At 47.9% G+C, this 18,341-nt stretch overlaps 2 protein-coding genes across 6 annotated transcripts in view; one reads left to right on the top strand and one right to left on the bottom strand.

Annotated features, from left to right (window-relative positions):
• The window catches only part of SEPTIN11 (septin 11), a 59,675-nt gene extending 52,629 nt beyond the window's left edge, over positions 1–7,046 (top strand). For 2 of the 3 annotated variants that reach the window (XM_069776611.1, XM_069776520.1), the window contains one exon: positions 703–4,637. In XM_069776611.1, the coding sequence (XP_069632712.1) occupies positions 703–718 (16 nt within the window). In that variant the 3' untranslated portion in view covers positions 719–4,637. Of the gene's footprint in view, positions 1–702; positions 4,638–5,015 lie in introns of those variants that run through there. The other variant, XM_069776699.1, reaches the window with a different exon arrangement.
• Positions 7,047–12,937: 5,891 nt separating this feature from the next.
• Positions 12,938–18,341, bottom strand: part of CCNI (cyclin I) — a 35,007-nt gene continuing 29,603 nt past the window's right edge. For all 3 annotated transcript variants that reach the window (XM_069777282.1, XM_069777208.1, XM_069777128.1), the window contains 4 exons: positions 16,654–16,728; positions 16,348–16,488; positions 15,296–15,526; positions 12,938–14,637 (listed from right to left, as the gene is read on the bottom strand). In XM_069777282.1, the coding sequence (XP_069633383.1) occupies positions 14,179–14,637; positions 15,296–15,526; positions 16,348–16,488; positions 16,654–16,728 (906 nt within the window). In that variant the 3' untranslated portion in view covers positions 12,938–14,178. The remainder of the gene's footprint in view (positions 14,638–15,295; positions 15,527–16,347; positions 16,489–16,653; positions 16,729–18,341) is intronic.

The raw sequence follows: 18,341 nt of genomic DNA, 5'->3' as shown, positions 1-18,341 counted from the left end.
TCTGAAAACCAGATGAAAAACTTTTTTCCAGTTTCCTTTCTGCATAATAGTTTCCAGTCCAATGTGACTGGCCTGGCTGTCGTGGGCCATGCTTTAGTCCCAAAATAATTCCTGAGCTCTAACACACAGCTATAACCCGAGCTGTGTAACACACACGTCAGGGCCTGGCCCAACACCCTGTAAAAACAGGGTTTTGTTGATGTCTGAAGGATCTGACCTGGGTCTGAAAGCTGATGTGCTGAAGTGCTGGGAGACATCATGGCACCTACGTCTGAGATGCCGAGTTTGGGTAAAGGCTGGGCACGCAGCCTTCTGCAAGAGTGCCTGTGTAAAGTAACCCAAACCGGACACCTGCAACCATACACCTCAGCCATGCACATTCTGAAAAAAAAGGAACCTTAAAGACACCAGCCACTGTGTGATTACAGACTGTAACCTTGACTAACTGATGTGGTTGGTTGTTTAGTAGTTCTGCCCCCTCAGTTTTTCTTTTTGCTTTTGCTTGTCGTAGGCTGGAGTAGAACCCAGCCCTGAGGTTTAATTTCTTTATAATTTCATAATCCATCTGCATGCCCATCCACCAGGGCGGGTTGCTGGTGTCGGCTCTCCCAGCTTTCTTTGATTTTGTTTTTTTTTTTTCCTTCATTTTGAGTTCAAGTATTGCTAACTTTTTTGTTTTTTGTTCTTTTTTTTAACTTGCAGTGCAAGCTTCACATAAAGCCTGTCAAGCCAAGGATGTTCCTGCATTCACCTGCTTTTGCAGTAATGTGTCTCTGCCATCTGTTTTCTTTCTTTTTTCTTTTTTTTTTTTTCCATTTTTTAACATGAATAACTATTAACTCATCTAATAACATAGTGGGAACAGGAAGGAAGAAGGATTGGGTACAGGACTGTATGGAACTGGAAGTTCAGGGGTGGGTGGCGGGGCAAGGTAACGATACCATGTATTTTTCTTGTCAATGTCAGCAGCAGTAAATCACTCTTGGCTCCAAATTTGAACTGAGTCAGGGCTGGATGTCAGCAGCTCGGGTGAGCATCATTGACTGGATCGGGTCCTCAGTGCTGCTGGCCTCCCCAGCTCTCGGGGGGCTGGCTGCAATAGCCCTGTGCTGAAGGAGCCCCTGAGTCCACCGAAACCAGCCTCAGGGAATCACTGCTGTACGAGGGTCACAGCCCAGCCCCTGGGGTGGCTAAACCCTGGAGTTTAGTCCGACCCATATTCCTTCAACAGCTAATGTGTTAGAGCGATGAGTCCCGCTGTTGGGCGAGAGGGAGGGGGGGTATGTGTGTGTAGATAACAAAAGTTTAACTGACCTTGCATGCCATTACATTTGCATGATATTTTTTATTAGTTCCTGTTTTTGTTGTCTGACTTGATCATACTAGTTGGCTTCCATTTATTGTCATGTGCTGGCATATTTTTACAGCCACCCTTCCAGTTCAGTGTAGTAGCTACCTGCTGAATGCTGCGGTGGGAACCAAGCGGCGCTGCAGGTGCCTGGGAGAAGGACCGTTTCTCATTACTGCTTTCCACGTATTACTTGCCTGACCATAACCTTGAAACCTTGCTTTAGAAAGTACCTGGTTTCCAAGTGCGTGATCTTAGCAAGACTTAGCAGCCCCTACGGAATCAAATGCCTGGGCGGGGGGAAGGTATAGCCTTGAGCATCCTCTTAGAGCCTTCAGGAGGATTCCTGCATGTGCTTAAATACCGACGTGCAAAGCTGCGGGATCCGGAATTTCACGTCAAGGGAGAGAGGGTGCCTGGCCGCACATTCCCGCGCTCCCCACCAGCCCTCCTGCACCAGGGACAATGTCCCATTGAGATGTCCCTTGAACGTGCAAAGGAGATTGAGCATAAGCCAAGCCTCGCTCTGTGGCCAGCGCGGTGCGGAAATTGATCTGTTTAATGTGTATTTTCTATGCCATTGCTTTTCGGACAGAGTCTTTCCCTTCCTTCCCAAGAAGTGGCGAGCCATGCTTACTCTATGACTTCTGGATTTCTTTGTCTTCTGCTGATGTACAGCCAGCATTTCCACTGCTCCTAGCTAGGTAGTCTCCTGTTTCTTTCTTGAAAGCACTCTTAAAAATAACTCTTTCCACCTAAGTCTCACACACTGCAGTTCTTTGCTTGTTTCTGGGATGGAACTTCTTGCCTCTCTTGAGGGGTGGTGGCAGGGGGAGACAGAATTATCACCTTTTTCTGAAGTGTTGGATTGGGAGATGTGCTTGGGGGTTAGCTTTTGGCTTGTCTTCCTTTTAACCTGCACCGCTTAAACATGGCTTTGGGAAGAGGATATCTAGATACAGTGTCTTGGACAGACAGCAAAAATTGATTGGAGATAAATAAGCTGGAAATAAAATAGTTGAGCCTTTTCTCTCTCTCTCTCTTCTTTTTAAAAAAAATTTTTTTTTAATTGTTTGTTTTTTAAATTGCACCTCCTGGTCTTACCGACCTTGATGCACTTTTTGTCAAGATAAATAGGTTTGCTAGGGGGTTGTTTGGAAAAATGAAACTATGGTTCTTGTGGCTTCTGGCAAACTCAGCTTTAAAATCTTGAGTTATCAAGGAAGAAGTTTGGGTTTTGACATAATTTTTTTTTTTTTACAGTCACATCACATGCACGTCATTGAATGTTTGTGGCGGTATGCTTTGCTTCAGCTGTCTCTGTGCATGTCCTCTTTTTAATTACCAGCATTTTGTGCCAAGTAGAAAACTTAATTTTAACATTTATTTGTCCTGCTTAATTTAACAGCCCTTCAAGGGATGTTTGGCAGGGGAAATCAGCTGAGTCTAGCTATATATATATATTTTTTTATTTTGGCAGAAAGCTGTGGCCAAGAGCATTGATGTATTTTTGGTTGAGTTTCTTTCTCCAGCAAAAAGCAAGCTGTTTTGGAGAAACTGGGAGTAAACTGCAAACTTGCAAAACTTAAAGGTACTGTTTTGGTTTTTTTGCCAAAGGAGATGTTAATGACTTTTTTTTTTCTTTTCTTTTTTTTTCTTTTTCTCTCCTTAAACCCCTGGGCCATGTTTAGCTTTTTATTGCTGCACTTCTTTCTTTTCTTTACTTAAGCCTTTTTTCACAGTAGCCCCTGGTTCTGCATGGAGTAAATGATACACTCAGATCTAGTTGGATGTGCTTTCACCTTTGCATGTAAGTACAGTAGTAAGAGACTCGCCCTTTCTGCCTCACTAGTGATACGAAACCAGTTGTGTTTTTCTGGGGGGTTCTTTAAGTCCACTTACTTGCAAGTGGCGTGGTTAAAAGTCCTTTAAACCTTTCTGCAATAATTTGCTTTCGCTGACATGTTGGAAAGAAGCCCTAGGGAACACGACATCCAGCTCCTGTTGAATGCCTAAAGCAACCCTGCGTGGCTTGTTTGCCTGCTTGAAGCTAGCAAGCCAGCTGGTGAAACCGTGGACAGACGGTTGCATGGGCAAAAGCCTTTCCTGACAGGCATTGCAGCCTTTAATGTGCATTACGCAGTGATGATAACTAGCTGATAATGCTGCATGTTCCTGACAAGGTGGATTTCAAACCTTAGAATAATGTAAAGGAGCAGGAAAGCGCACCGAAAAGTGTTCTTCTGGGATGATGGTGTTCCCAGGACGTGGAATGAACCCCCAGAATGGGAAAACAAACAAACTCTGGGTTGCAGAGAGGGGCCGTGATTACCCTGTAGAGGCGGGCACGTGTGTCTGGTGGTCTGCCGAAAAGGCGGAGATGAATAAGGATTTGCTCCCCCATAACCTCACAGGGGTTGCACGGTTCCTTTCCAGGAGGGCAGTAAGTAGGAAGGCGTCCTTTGAACTCATGGTTGTTAAACGCATCGCCTCGCATCTCCTGTAGTGTGCAGTGCTGCCGGGGAGGGGGCAAAAGCGGTGACTGGCACCCACCCCCGGGCTCCTCTTCAGCCTGAGAAGTGCAACTCGTGTCACCCCCTCCGCGTGCTTTTGACAGCTTGAAATCTTGTCAAGGAGATATCCGTATCTCTGTGTCTCTCTTTAAGCATGTCTTTATTTAACATGACCAGTGTTTCTCCAGGTAGCTCTCATTCTGCTTCTCCTAAAACGTCCAAGTGAGAATGGAAATGTCTTTTTGTGTGTGATCATATCCGATATGTCCATTTGAATCCAGTTACCATTTGCCCTTCTGAGATGTTAGAAGAGTGCGTATTTGTCTCTTCTCCAAGGACCCTGGTTGCATTTGCAGTACATGATAGCCATGACGCTCTCATCAGCGTGTATCAGCATGGAACTGTACAAATATGAAGGGTTTTTTAATTAACAGAAAATAAAGCTGTGAACAGCGGTAGAAATATTGTATTTGTATACATTTTTAATATCCTGATTGCCTTAAACTATAGATGTAGAACTTTATTACCTTGCTATTTGAAAATAACCCATGTTTGTAACTAAATAATTGTGTAACCTACATACAGTGTTAATGCAAATTATATGTATGCATCTGTTAGATATTGTCACTTTATTTGATGTTAAAATATTTCGGTTTTTGAATTACAAATTGAATAATAACCTTATAGCATAAGTTCAGTTATTTCTTGTATGTGCTTTAGGTTACATATAGTGCCAACACTTGAAGCGGGGAGGAGGAAATACATTTTTACCCAAACGCTTTGGTCTTCGCGTGGCCTTTGTGACTTGGTTTTGCTGTTGCCATTTTGTAATGGTGTGACAGGAGGGGCTGAGGAAGCACGAGGTTTCCCAGCAGGTTGTTTTGTGCCTTTGATGTGCCTCTGTAGTTTTGTGCTGGTGTTTGTCAGTAGTTTTTTGTGGCGGTTGTGAGTTTGTTCTCCAAATCAGCCGGTGTCTTGGAGAGGTCCAGGCCTCCCTGGTGTAGTTGGTTTGTATGACACCTCCCCAGTGCACTCCTTCCTTCGTGGCTTGCTTTCTCTAAAATGTTGTTCCTCTTTTTTTTTTTCCTCTCACTTTTTCATTTCAATTCTGAACCTCTGTTTCTTTTCTTTTCTGTTTTTCTCTTTTTCTGTAGCTTCTTCTTTATGTAAGCGTCATCTTGCCAAAGCCCCCACACCCTCTCTCCCAGTGGACAATAGGGCACTGGAAGAGCCTGCGGCTATGGGCATCCCTGCCAGGAGAAGAGTCATCTCATTCTTCCATCACGTCCGCCCTTCTCTCCTTCCCTTTTTGTTTTTCACCTGTGCGTCTGAGGGTGCACTGTGCTGTGTGTCTCTGTGCGGGATCTGTCCGCTCCCAGTGCGTCTCCGACAGATTTGAGGCTACCAAAAATGACAGAGGTAACGGCTGGAGAAGAGAGCTTGGCCATAATGTGAGATACTGCACTGGGTTAGTGTTCTGGTGGGTTTTTTTTCTCCTTCCCCATTTTCTTCCTTTTGCCATAATACGCACGTGTTGCTGATGACAAATAGAACAACAGACTGTGGATGAGGGTGAGTGTGCATAGCCGGAGGACTTCATTTCTGCCTCTAAAGATCAAGTCTGGCTGCTTTGGACACCACAACTTCATCACAAGTACGTCCTGTGCTCCTCTGACATGTGCTGAAAAGGAGTCCGTAGACCTAAGAGACTTCTTGTTTTCAGTATGCAGTCACATGAAGCGGAGATGGCTGCTGTTGTGTACTGTTGCATTGATGGAGCCTGTTCTAGACTGTCCTAGATTTTCTGTCTGATCTCCCTCTGTATGAACCAAGTAGGTATCTCTTCTTGTACAAATGAGCTGCACTGACTTGTACTTAGATTGAGGGCTTCATTTTAATTTCATGAAGCCTAATTAGTGAATATTTTTTTAACAATCCTGTATGCAGGATGGTTGTTAAACTTTCTAACTTGTTTACTTTGGAAGTGAATTCAGTCACAAAGCTCGGGAAGTGCCAAAGTATTGCTTGAAGGTAAAACCAAAGCTTGTAAACTTGATGTGTAGTGACCTCCAGCTGGTTAGGGATAGATGGAAGGAGGCAGCCTGATCCTCTTGGAATGTTTTTTCATGTGGGGTGATGGACTTTTTTTTTTTTTTAACCAAATACCAGTGATTTATTCTTTTCATCTGTGAACCTTAATCAAGGATTCACCTCCTTTAACCTGCCTGTGGAAAAGGCACTGTTAAATCATCTAGGTTTTGCCTCTTCCAATCGGTACGCAAAGTGCAAGCTGCCAAGGGTCTCTGCTGTAATCTGCTGGAGTTTTTTCTCAGAAGCACAATATTTTTCAGCACTCTTAAGTGACAAGGGTTAGATTACTAGAAGCTCCTTCCAGCCAGGTGGCTATTTTTCTAAAGTGCTATTTATCCTGGAAACCTTTGGAACCATTTGAGTGACTCTATAGATACAATAGGAAAGATTATTAAATGTTGGGTTTGTGCATATGGTGTCATGCTTTATACCTGGTATGTAAATGGAATTGCTGACCTTTGCCCAAACCAAAGGGAATATTTGCACAAATGAATATTTGCACAAATGTAGCTTAGGACAGAATTTGCATTAATACCAAAAATGGAGCCTGCCCTGCTCTCTAGGCTTTGGTGATCTCAGGTGACACCTGGTCTGAGGGTCTGCTCTCCAGCTACCAGTGCTTACCACTAGATAGCCAGATCTAGAAAACTTTTCACATTCAGCTTTCTGAGGACGAAATAGAGTAGCTAATGCCTCATGGCTTGAGGCCTTGAGGGTATTGCTGGATTAAACCTTGCCTGTGTTAATTCCTCTCTTATTCTGCAAAACTCTGGGGGTGCTTTGCTAACTGGGAACAGGTTGCACCACTTGCAGGAGGGAATTCTTTTTGTTCTGATAGGGCTGAGGCAGCAGTGCTCTGTGTGCACTAGGCCACCCATACCTAGCGAAAAGCGACGGGTTGAGCCACGTATTTTCTGAAAGCAGTCATTAACTTTGCAGCCAAGGGCTGCTGCGGGATTGGGGCATGCTGGTCCTTGAGCCACCCTTGTGCCTCATGCAGGGTGAGTGTCATCTCCAGCTCAGGGTTTCCATGCATGAAGGTGGCCTCTGTTTACTGAGAAAATGTTTTGCCCATTAAAACGCCCAGTTTACGAGTGCTGTGTCTTTTTTTATTTTTCAGTGTTGGTGCCTAGGCCAGTCTGCAGTGTCAGAGACCACTGCCTTGGGCCTGGGAGTGTTTCTTTGGCTTGTGTGTGCAATCCCTTCCATGGTAGGCTCCAACTTGCCAAAATACCCTGCTGGCTAGTTGCCCAGAGGCCAGCCCACCTGCCAGATGGCTCCTGCAGCATCCTGCGTGGTGGGACCCTCCCCAGTGTCCCTGTTTCAGGGAGGGAATCCTCTCCTTAGGTTTCTCTCATTCCTTGGACTTTTTTTTTCCTCCTCATTTAAAAATTGTAGTATGGCTTTATCTGGTGGTAGGAGTCTAGCCTGTAAAATCCCACCACTGTGCTATAGCCTCTCTCTTGAAATAATTGGTCACTTATTATTTAGTTCACAGTCATGGATGGGCACAGAGCTATTCTGCTGGACTCTACCTCGTGTCAGGTCACCCATGTTGTGCTGATGACAGTGGATTGGGACCCAGGCCCAGTCATGGGTGGCTGGGCATCATTTACTGCAAGTAAGAACAAAAAACATCACGTGGTGGTGCGTTTTTTTTTATTCTGTACCTGAAGAGAGGATATCAAGTGCTGCTAACCACATCATCTTACCCATGTAGCTGTGTCCTGTGACTCTCTGAAATCTTGTGTGTGACACTAGAAAGTCATGACCAAATCTGCACGTTGGCAACACTGAAGAAGTATCCTGATGGATTCCCACCTGCTGGGTCAGCCCTGGGCTTTTCAAGAAGCTCTCGAGACCTCGAATTCTAGGGCATTTCTTCTGCCCTTTGCAAATGCTGGGCTGTTACCAGAGGAGGTTGTTCTTCATCAGCTGGAGGGCCTCAGGGCTAGGTAACCCAGCGGTAGTGCTGCTGTGTCAAGAAAGTTTGAAGAGGGGAAAAGACCTTTTGTTCATTGAATTCTAAACTCCAAATAGAAATTTTTTTAAAGCTTTATGTAAAAGAGAAGCAGACAGGCACAAACCAAATGCTAACAGTTACATGAACTGCCTTTATTTTGCAGCTCTAAAGTTTTGCTGTGCTGGTGCCTTGAGTCCTGCATGCAGCTCTGGACTTCATATCTCCAGAAGGACATAGTGGAGTTAGAGAAGGGCACTAATGATAAATGGGATGGAGCAGCAGCCTGCCAGGTGAGACCACAAAGGCTTGGAGGCCTCAGTTTCGCAAGGGAAAGGCTTAGATGAGAGGGAGGATCAGCCCTGTTGTGAGCTGAAGGTTGCAGCAGACGTCCTCTAGAGGTCCCTTGCAGCCTAAATTTATTTGTGATTCTGTGTTACGAAGTCTGTGAAGGTGGATGCCGACGTGCTAGTTACCAAATCATCATGACTAGAACCAGAGGGGCACATAGCTAGAAGGAAATCAGCTCAAAACATGGAGTAGCTTTCTTACAGAGCAGGTAGTAAACTTCTGTAATTTGTTGTCCCAGGTTGTTGAGGCAGATGGTGTCAGCAGAAGGCTTTGAGGTTGTTTTGTTTTGTTTTTTTAAAGGTAAATTCATGGGGAACAGAGCCATAAGGAATTTTAAGGGAGGGAAAAACCAGGATGAAACATTTGCCATCTATAATCCGTTGGTGGTGGATACTGGGGCAGAGGGAGGGGAACAGAGAGCAGAAGGCACGTACGGGCACTGCAAGAAGTGTTTGCAGCGAGGCATGCATGTCGGACAAGGAGCTGAGCGGAGGGAGCGTTGCCAAGGCTTTCCCACACCTCGGCGCTGGGAGGAAGGGATGGCGACGTGCCCTTTGGCTGGCTGCCCTCGTGCCGTGCAGCTGTCAGGGGAAGAGATGTCAGCATGGGGAAGGGACGGTGGGGTAAAACCTGTTGTTGGACAGCCCAGAGCATGCCTGCCAGAGGGGACTGAGGTATCGACCTACCGGCTATTCGAGGAGTGAGCATCTCCCCCATGCGTGCTACCTGCAGGTCTTGTGTAAGAGTGCAATACTTCATGAGTGGTCCCCCAGGCAAAGTAGGGTAAAGGAGGTGTATCAGTATCTCTGAGGCAGTGTTGTGGAGAAAATTGCAGAGAGGTTACTGCTATCATGTCTTCAAAGCAAACCCTTCTGGGGCATTAAGGGAAGATGGGGTGTTGCAGAGAGTAATAGCTGCGCAGCATGTAAAGGTGAGCTGGGATTATTGCTAGAAGGTCCCTGAAGCAAGTAGCAGTGCTCTGCTAAAACATGGCTGCCATGCACTTGGGTGCTCCCTGGGTTTTGGGTGACTGTGCTGAGTAATAATATGCATGGTTTTAGGAATGCAATGGTTTTATCCCAGTGCTCTGAGGCAGGTGAGCCTGCAGTTTTAAACTGTTTTCCCTTCTGGCTGGCCATTCACCTGACCCGTGTATTCTGATGGACTCTTACCTTCACTGCTCCGGGCCCCCGCTAGAGCGGGCAGGCCCCGTGCTCACGTCTTTTGCAGGTCCGTGGCATGAAGCACTGGGGTGCTATGAAGCTTGTGGGAAGGTCACATGAATCTGAGGAGTCGTGGGCAACAGGGGATATTCTCCTGTGGGTAACGGGGAGCCCTGGCAGTGCTCCACAACAGTCCCGTGTTCTGACAGCAGGAACAGCATACAAGTCAGCCTGCTACCGTAGTAGCGAGGCGATGGGTGGGGGCCACATTTGGCCCGTTTTTTTTTGTGGGGAGGAATCGTGGGAAGCGGGAAATGGTTTTTCTCTGTGGCAATGCAGGTTATTTCCAAATCAGCTGGACCTTGCTACATGGGGGGAGCTGATCTTGCTGGGATGTGCCCCATCTTCAAGCAAGCCTGTCTTTGAGCATCACCTTTTTAGCCACAAAGCACCATGAATGTGTGTATCGGTGCAGCCAGCAATGCAGACCTGTGTTCCCTGGGCTCCTCGCTGGCCCCAGCTGGCCTGGGACACAGGTGGCCACAGCAGCAGGAGCAGGAGGAGAGCTGCAAAGCTGAAGACCACCTCGTGACGTTGCTGCGGTCCCCTGCAGAGGCCTGTGTGCCAGCCCTGGCCTCCGAGCCCCAGACTGGCCAGTCGCCAAAGCACGAGTCTCCCACGGCCAAGTTGACGCCGGGGCGGCAGGGGTAAGCTGGTGCACCAGGTCTGGTGATGTTTTGCCCATGGCTCACAGCAGAGCTGGGCACCCGCACTTGGGGCACGGGTGGTTTTGAACGTTAATCCTCTGAGCGCTGCTGCATCCGTACCCCTCAACGATGCAAGCAGGCTCTTGGGTGTATCAAGGTACCGCAGGCACAGTCGGGCATTTCCTGAGTGGATACGTTCCGTATGTGGTGGAGGGTTGAAAGGGTGTGTTGAAAACCAGTGTGTTCACCGCAAAGGGAGAGAGGAGGGAATGGACACGTTCAAGAGGTGCGTTTGCAGTTGTAGAGACTGGGTTTCTTCTTTTGCATCCTGAAGAGCAAAAGGCAACAGGACACTGCTGGGCAGCACAGCCAGAGAGCTGGCCCACAAGTGTCCTCGGGTCTACGCCAGGACAGCCGGGCAGCAGCCCATCAGCAGGACCCTGCAGAGGTAGGTCTGCCAAACGGGGGACAGGTTTTGTCTGTCTGAACCTTGGTTTTTGTTGGTGGAGTTGCCCGTATCCAAGCAAAAGATAGTTGGTGTGGATTTGTGCATAGCGCCAACAAAATAAAAAAGGCGTCTCCCTCTGCAATCTGCTCAAACTGGGGCTGGGGGAGTGCCTGTCCGTTTGGGACACGGGCGCATGAAAGCTCTCTTGGCAGCGAGGGCGGTTTTAAGTCCTGCCTCTCTGGGCATTTGCCTCGCAGGTGCATGCCAAGTTGGGGCTGTGGCTTGGCCAGCTTCGTGCAGCACAGGGAGGCTGGGAAGGTTTCTGGGCAGTGACCCTTCCCAGCATTGCACTTAATACTGGGAGAGCCAGAAGTAATGCTGTGTTTATTGAGGGCAGTTCTGAAAATTAAACTGTAAAATTAACTTTATGACTCTCACAAGCTGCTTCTTGCTAAAGAGCTGTCCCCTTGCCCCTTTGCTGCAACAAATAAAGTTGTTGCTTTCCCCAAAGCAACAACAAAAAAAAATTCCCATCCTCTGGTGTGCTTGGGGCCGAGACAAGTTCAGCAGCTAGCTCGGTCACCGCAGAGCTCTTCTACCAAGGCTGGCGTGAGCTGAGGACATGCCTGGTGTTGGGGCAGCGCAGGACCTGCTCTTGTCCTGTCGCTTTGGGGTAGGAGAAAACGGTGAGAAGGAAAACTCTTACCTTCTCACAAAGCCACTCGGAACCATGGCTGCAGTACATCTGTTGGAGAAGAACTGCTCCAGCAGCACCTACAGCTCTCTCCTTATGCCCAGCTTCCCTCCCTTCTGTTCCAGCCAGGCCACTGCCAGCTGGCACAAGCAAACAGCTTTCTTCTCCCAGCCCTGTGCTGACTCGTCTCCTTGTGCGTGTCTGCAAAGGGGTTTGGGCCGTAACCCTCGCGAGTGCCTGTGTGCTGATGCTGCCGAATGGGGTAAGGGAGAATGGAATTCATCCTTTACAGTGGGAAGGAAGGAGTGCGGGTGGGAGGAGGAGAAGCCAGTGGAAGGTGAGGCTTAGATTTATTGCCCTGGGTTGACAATGCCACAGCACTTTGGTCCCCATCTTACATTCTTGCCCCTTGATGTGTCTCATACTGTTGGAAGCCAACTAAAATAAGCTGTAGTCTCAAAAAACTCCACTGTTTTGTGCTGCGCAGGCCAGTATCGTCAGAAGAGTTATGAGAGCCCTGGCTCACCTCTCTCTGACTGCGTACACAACCGGAGCTCTTAGCAACTGCTCCCTTCAGGATAAGCTGGATCATTTTAACTGCTGCTCACACGCAGCATGCGCAAGTGCACACAAAGAGTCCCTTCTGTGCAGAAACCGCGGGTGCCTGGCTTGGCTGTCAAGGGGTGTGAAAATTACCTGGCTCTGATCTTTCCCGTGCTCATGTTGTTGTATCTAGTGTTTGAAATCCGGGCGGTTATTTTTATTTAGAGCATTACGCTGTGTAGTTCAACTGGAAAAGATGTATGCCTTGAAGTGGGTTTGAAGTAGTAAGCACTGGCATCATGGAAATCCTGCAGCGAGGGGGTATTGTGCCAGGTGAAGCCCCGAGACTGCATGGCAGCCTGGCTGGAGAAAAGTAAGCAGTGGGAAGAGAGGAAAGGTCAGGGACTGGTTATACCATAAGGATGGCTGGAAGGGAAGGAAGGCGCGCTCCCCTTTGAGACATGCGGCCTCGGGAGCTGGTTTCCAGGACACGGGCAGGAAGACAGCTGAAACCAAGAAAAGTTTGGCACGGTGGGCTGTGCACAACAAAAAGGATGGCACCTCAGAAGACATGAGGCAGGAGGGGCCAGCTCTTCCTGAAGCGCATGAGATCAGAGCCAGCCGGGAAGAAGGCGACATTACAGAACAGAATATATTCTGTAACGTGAGCTTACAGGAAAGAGCACAAATGAAATCTGTACTAACCTTTTCATTATCAAACGTGATTTTCAGTGGAAGGGATGTCAGGCAAGCAGGAATCTACAGCCAGTCTGGGTATGAGAAACTTGACTCTTCATTGGGGTGTTCCGACTATCACAAAGGAGATGGCTACAAGACAGGCGAGATGAAGCAGTGTCCCAGCCAGGCACCGAGTGGCCCGTACTCACCCTGGAAGGGGAACAGCCTGGTGACTGAGGACGGAGCGAGGAGCACCACAGCTGGGGCTAAAGCCAGAACTGCCGTAGAGGCAAGGAGTTTGTTGTGCAACTCCCCTGGCACCCCAGCTACCCAGCACCCCTAAAGCCACCTTCTCACAGGCCTGGCACAGAGCAGCTCCCTTGCAGCCTCCGGTAAAACTGATTCTGGACTTGGGTGAAAAGCACAAAAGAAGACTCAGAATCCAGGACAACTTTCTTTATTGCTACCAGAAGGCTTTCATCAGTACAATGGCTCCAAATACAATACCTTCCTCAGGGCTGTGGAGAGAGCTTATAATTGGGACAGGTCATTCTGAGAAACAGAGGTGTAACATTTAAGAGACAGGTTTTTAAAGGTTTTACTCTTGGTTAGAAGTTACATGAACACAAAACTTCAGGGTTAGGGTCTTTTGGTTTGGTTTTGTGGCTGATAATTACACACCTTTCAAGCCTCAGGCATATGTAGCCGCCCCAGCACCTCACTGAGCAGTGCTGGTCACATGCTAAGCTTATAAACACATGGGAAAAAAACAGACTGCAGAATTTAAGGTTTACACTTGACGTAGAGTCAAGCGTTGGCGAAAATCCACACTGAGTGCAACATTTCTTGGTGCAAACGAGAAAAAAAGATACCGTTTTTGTTCAAGTGATACAAAATCCGTTAACTGCTTTCTGTGTTGGAAAACACAAACTGTTTTAAATTGGAGAAGTCTCTGTAAGGTACAGAGCATAGTGGCTGGCTGCCCTAGTGTTCTTCTAGAGTACGTTCACACACCTGTGGTTATTACTTAAGTGTGGAGCAGCTTGCAAGCATTGTTTTTGGTTTTTTTTCCTGACTAACGTTTTATTTAAATCCAGTTTTTAAATATTGTCACATTTAAACACCAAAGTGCTAACGAAACAAAAAAGGTCTTTTTCTTTAGAAAGGAAAAAGAAGGCTGTTGTGAAGGCCAGGTAGTACAGAACATCATGCACAAGACTTGCTGAGAATTAAAAGAGGAGCAAGCAGAAGGAGAGCAAGGAGCAGATGGAAATCGGATCAGAGAGGTGTTAGTTGGCTGGGAAACCTGGAACAACTCTGCACGACTGATGTGAGCTCTTGGACACGGAGAATGGGTTACAATACACAGGAGCAGAAAAACAGTGGAACTGACAACACTAGAAAGAAACAATTTTTTGCTACTTTTTTTGTTTGGTTTTTGGGTCTTTTTTTAGATTTTTATACTTTTTTGTGTTTTTAAGTGCTTAAATAGTGGAACTATAATTAGCCGCACAAGAAAAAAATTCAAAAAAGGGTTGGGATTTTTTTTTTTCTGTTTTTTGGCTCCCTTCAGTTCAGCCCGACAAGGTATGGCCCCTTCTCCCCCCACTGAGAACACAGGGTGCCAGGTTCTGCATGGTTTCTAGAGTAGCTACGGTGGAGCTGGTGGTGTGCACTCACAGCTACATAACAGACACTGGCTGTAAAGGTGGACAAGGGGAAACATTGCCCTCCTGCCTCGAGACATCAGCGCCACAAACAGAACCCATGTTTTCAAGAGCCACTACCTCTGGAGCAATGTCTTCATTGTAGAGACGCTTGATACCGTCGTAGAAGTCGTCCACTTCCATCTCTTCCACTTTACGCTTGGCAGAGGCTTGCTTGCAACCGCTGGGAGCTGGCAGACGCTGGTAGAGCGCGGCTGTACCTGTGACTGGCACTTCTGGCCTGCCGTTGTCCTTGGAGAAACCTGGCCCTGGGACAGAGGAGGGCTGGCATTGGAACGCTCCTCTGTTACAGGTCACCAGGGTATGCTGGAGGGGACTGTAGACATATACAGAATTGGGCAGCAGAGAAGACTGCAGAGTGGAAAGGTGATGTGCCACGAGCTCCCGGCAGTGGATCAGCTGCGAGCTATCCATCTGGAGTGGGAAAACAAGCAAAGATAGCGGCATTGTGGGATCACTGCCATGGCAAGGAAAGGCTGTCAGCCAGGGCAGGGCTAGGGCTCTGAACACAAACCTCACTTCTCAGGGGTACGCTGGATGCAGGAGAATATAAGTGATGAAGGACCAAAAAGACGCCCAACACAACGACTTCATAAGATATGGACCCTTGCTCCTTACACCTCACGGGAATAGTGGGGGGAAAAACCTTTTGGATATTAAAAGGTTTCACTGCGTATTTTTAGCAGCTTGAGTGTTTGTCTTGCCAGTACTTGTCAGACCACCCCGTACACTTAGAATGAATGGCTGGGCAGCTAACTAGGATTTTCTCCCCAGTGTGTTATTTTCTCCCTGGTGCAGAGAGAGCCTGCACACATCGGGGCACGCGGCTCCTCCCTTTGTCACCTACTGCATACAGTCAAGATCAAGACTTCGCAGAACCGTCCCAACAAACCGTCCCACTGGGCTGAAGCGCAACCATCCTCACAAAAGCGTAACTGCAGGCAGAGATCGGCAGCTAGGGATCTGCAAGCCCCGGTTGGCTTGGATCCCTGGAGTCCTGAGCAAGATGCAGCTTTCTGGGGCCCCCCCCATTCCCTCCCCGCTGCAACGTGCGGTGCCAGCACCCCCTCACCTGTGCCTTCTGGAGCAGCTCGATGATGAGAGCCAGCCAGTCGGGGAGCAGCTTCTCCAGCTCCAGGCTGACGATGGCCAGCGCCAGCATGGAGCCCTTGAACTGCAGCAGCTGGTAACAGGCCATGCAGTGCAGCAGCTGCTTGGTGAGCGCCGCCACGTGCTGAGAGGGACTCAGCTTGGGCAGGATGGTCAGTAGCTGAGGCCTGTTGGACACCGCAACTGCATGGAACTGGGAGGGGGGAAACAAGCACGTGAGGCAGCTGGTGTCACTGATGGGCAATCCCACAGGCAAAGCCAGGTCAGACCTCAAGAATGGCATGCGACATCTTTGATGCACGAGGATCCTCCAGCTTAACCTTTGAGGCAATTGCCACACCACAGGAAAAAACCCAATGCGTTGAACCCACCAACAGCTTGGTGCAGCCTTTCTGGCGGGGCCTGCCATCGTACACATCATCTGCCTGGGGACCAGGCTTGTTGGGGCTCCGCAAAAGGCTATCCCCTTCCACCCTTCTCTCTCACCGACACAGGTTTGTCAGTGGAGGTGTCCTAGGCAAAAACTCCTTCTCCAACAAACAGAGAGGAGGAAATTCAACAAAGAACCTCAGGACACTTTCCTTCCCTTTGTCTTATCTCATCCATGAATCTGGTTCTCTGGCCGTGCCTTTCTGTAGCAAGTGCTTTCTCCTTGATTTTATTTTCTGTTTTTGTGCTGCCTGGCACTTAGCTTTGAGCAAAACCACTAGCAATTAAGACTTAGGGCCAAGGTTTTTGGGAGCTGCAAGTCTTGGTGTGCAGCTTAACACGCCTCAAAACAGGCCAGATGGTCAGATGGCAGGCCCACGTTTTGGAAATTATGCCCAAAGTGTCACAAGTGTCCTCCGAGATTCTCTGGCAAGGCTTTTTCTTTCAGAAACTACTTGTATGGAGGGATCGCGAACACATCCTGAGGCCTTCACTCCCTTATGGGCAAAGTTTTTGTCTAGGTAGCCCTCGATCCATTATTTACACCGACAGACTCCAAAAAGAATGTAAATAGCCCCTACTTACAATATGAAGGAAATCCAGTGGCGTTGCCATGTGAAGATCCCAGTTCAGTTTATCCAGGATAATCTTCTCCATTCTGCGAATTTCAGCTGGAGAACAACCACAAAAGCTATCCCTAGCCAACACCTTCAGTACTGGAATCCTCTGTAAAAGCCAACGCAAAAAAACAAGAGAACAAATCTCTACAGAAATCGCAAAAAACGCTCCATTCCTGTTCTGGCAAGTGCCAGCCACCACGCACAAGCAAAGGCAGGACTGGGAGAGGATATATTCAGACAATGCTAAGGTAGTAAGAACAAAAAAAATTACCTCATCTTCCTCGATGGTCTTTGCAGCGAGGAAGAAGCAGCTGATTGCAATACAGTTCAAGTACTTCGGACGGGCCTAGGGTACAGAAGAGCAGAGAATTCTCTGTGTGAATGTGATGCAAAAATTATGCATAATCCTTTCTGGTCGGACATCCTGAGCCCCAGGGTCTCAGCTGCCCATGCAACGCTTTCAGGATCAGCGGGCTGACCTCTAGCTATGCCATGGCGGTGGCAAGCTGTGCCAAGCAAAAGTCCATACTCTGTGACGTAAGGCAGAAGAGCAATCTGCCAGCCCTGTGATCGTAATTGGCACCCAGTGATGTGCAGCGCTGGAGCGGAGAGAGCTCATTTTTAGGCAGTGCAGTAGAAACAGGAAGGAGAAAATCAGAAGGGCCAGACAGTCACCTGGCAAAAAACCACTGCCACTCCACCTGCTTCAGCAGAGCTCTGGTCTTAGTGCTGCTGGCGGTCAGACACAGGATAGGAAGGAAAAGAAGAGAACTTAAAAATGCTGTCCTTGCCTAGGGAAGTATAAAACACCCCCAAAAATCACCACTCATGTGATTTCACACGGCAGTTCTCAAAACTGTGGCCCAGGGATTATCGAGGGAGAGCTGGTCCCTTCTGCAGTGAGTTGCTTTAGGCAAGGTAAGTGAAATTTGGAGGGAAAAGGGGATGTTTTTCACGTGCATCAAAAAACTCCTTTTATGGGCCTCAGCTCGGGGGGGTGAGGGGGAAGCAGTATGCATGGGCTCAAAGTATTCAGACAGTCCCTGTCATGGACCAGATTGAGCACACGCTCTGAATATGGCGTATGTGCTGGAGTTTTTGCTTAGCAGCGATCTTTGTCAATTGGACTGTCTGACAAAGGACTTCCCTTCCAACATCAGAGTAATAACCACAGGATGTGTCCACCTGCTCCTTAGGGGGCTAGGAAATGCAGAGGCACTGTTTCTAAACCTTGTCACAGCCGAGTGAGTAGACAGCTGCAGAGCCATGCCCCTGCCTCCCACAGCCTGCTGGCAACTGGTCTTCTCCTGTCCATGTTAGGAGATGCTGAAAGCAAAGGTAAGTGAAAATCCTGCACCGAATGTGAAAATCTACTTACAACCTGAACTGTTGCCATGATTTATTCTTGCTAGGTAAATTTTAGCAGATGCAACGGAGCTATGGGGTAGTTGAAGGGCGAGATGCTGCACGTTACACTTATGCAATGAGCTGTCAAGAGATCCAGAACACCCTTTTCCAGAAAGCAACAAGAGAACAACACAGGGTCGAGTCCAAATTGAAGACCTTTACCTACATTCAGCCTCAGTTACTTAAAAAGGACCACGCTATGCCTAGAGCTTTGGCTTTCTTGTGCCATTTAAACTTCAACTTAAATACATGTAGAGAATCCACACTTGGGGGCGGGGGTGTACGTGCACATGTCTGCTTGTGCATTTGGGCGTCACTGAAGGCAAAGAGAGTAAATTCCCTTAGGGCAAGACTGGAATTTGTTCTTGACCATGCAGGCAGGTTCAAAGGCGGCTATCAAGTTAGCGCAAAATAACATACAGCGAAGAAGGACACTTTCAGTGTTGTATTCATGGAAAAGCAGGTGTCCAGAGCAGGTTCCTACCACTAGGGAAGCTTGTGGTCCCCAATATTTTTAACAAAAAATTTGTCTCTCCTTTGTCCCAGTGCATC

The sequence above is a fragment of the Haliaeetus albicilla genome, chromosome 1, assembly GCF_947461875.1.
Source record: "Haliaeetus albicilla chromosome 1, bHalAlb1.1, whole genome shotgun sequence".
In the NCBI taxonomy this organism is placed as follows: Eukaryota; Metazoa; Chordata; class Aves; order Accipitriformes; family Accipitridae; genus Haliaeetus; species Haliaeetus albicilla.
Note: the sequence above shows the minus strand (reverse complement) of the source record. Positions and strands in the feature narration are given on the sequence as shown.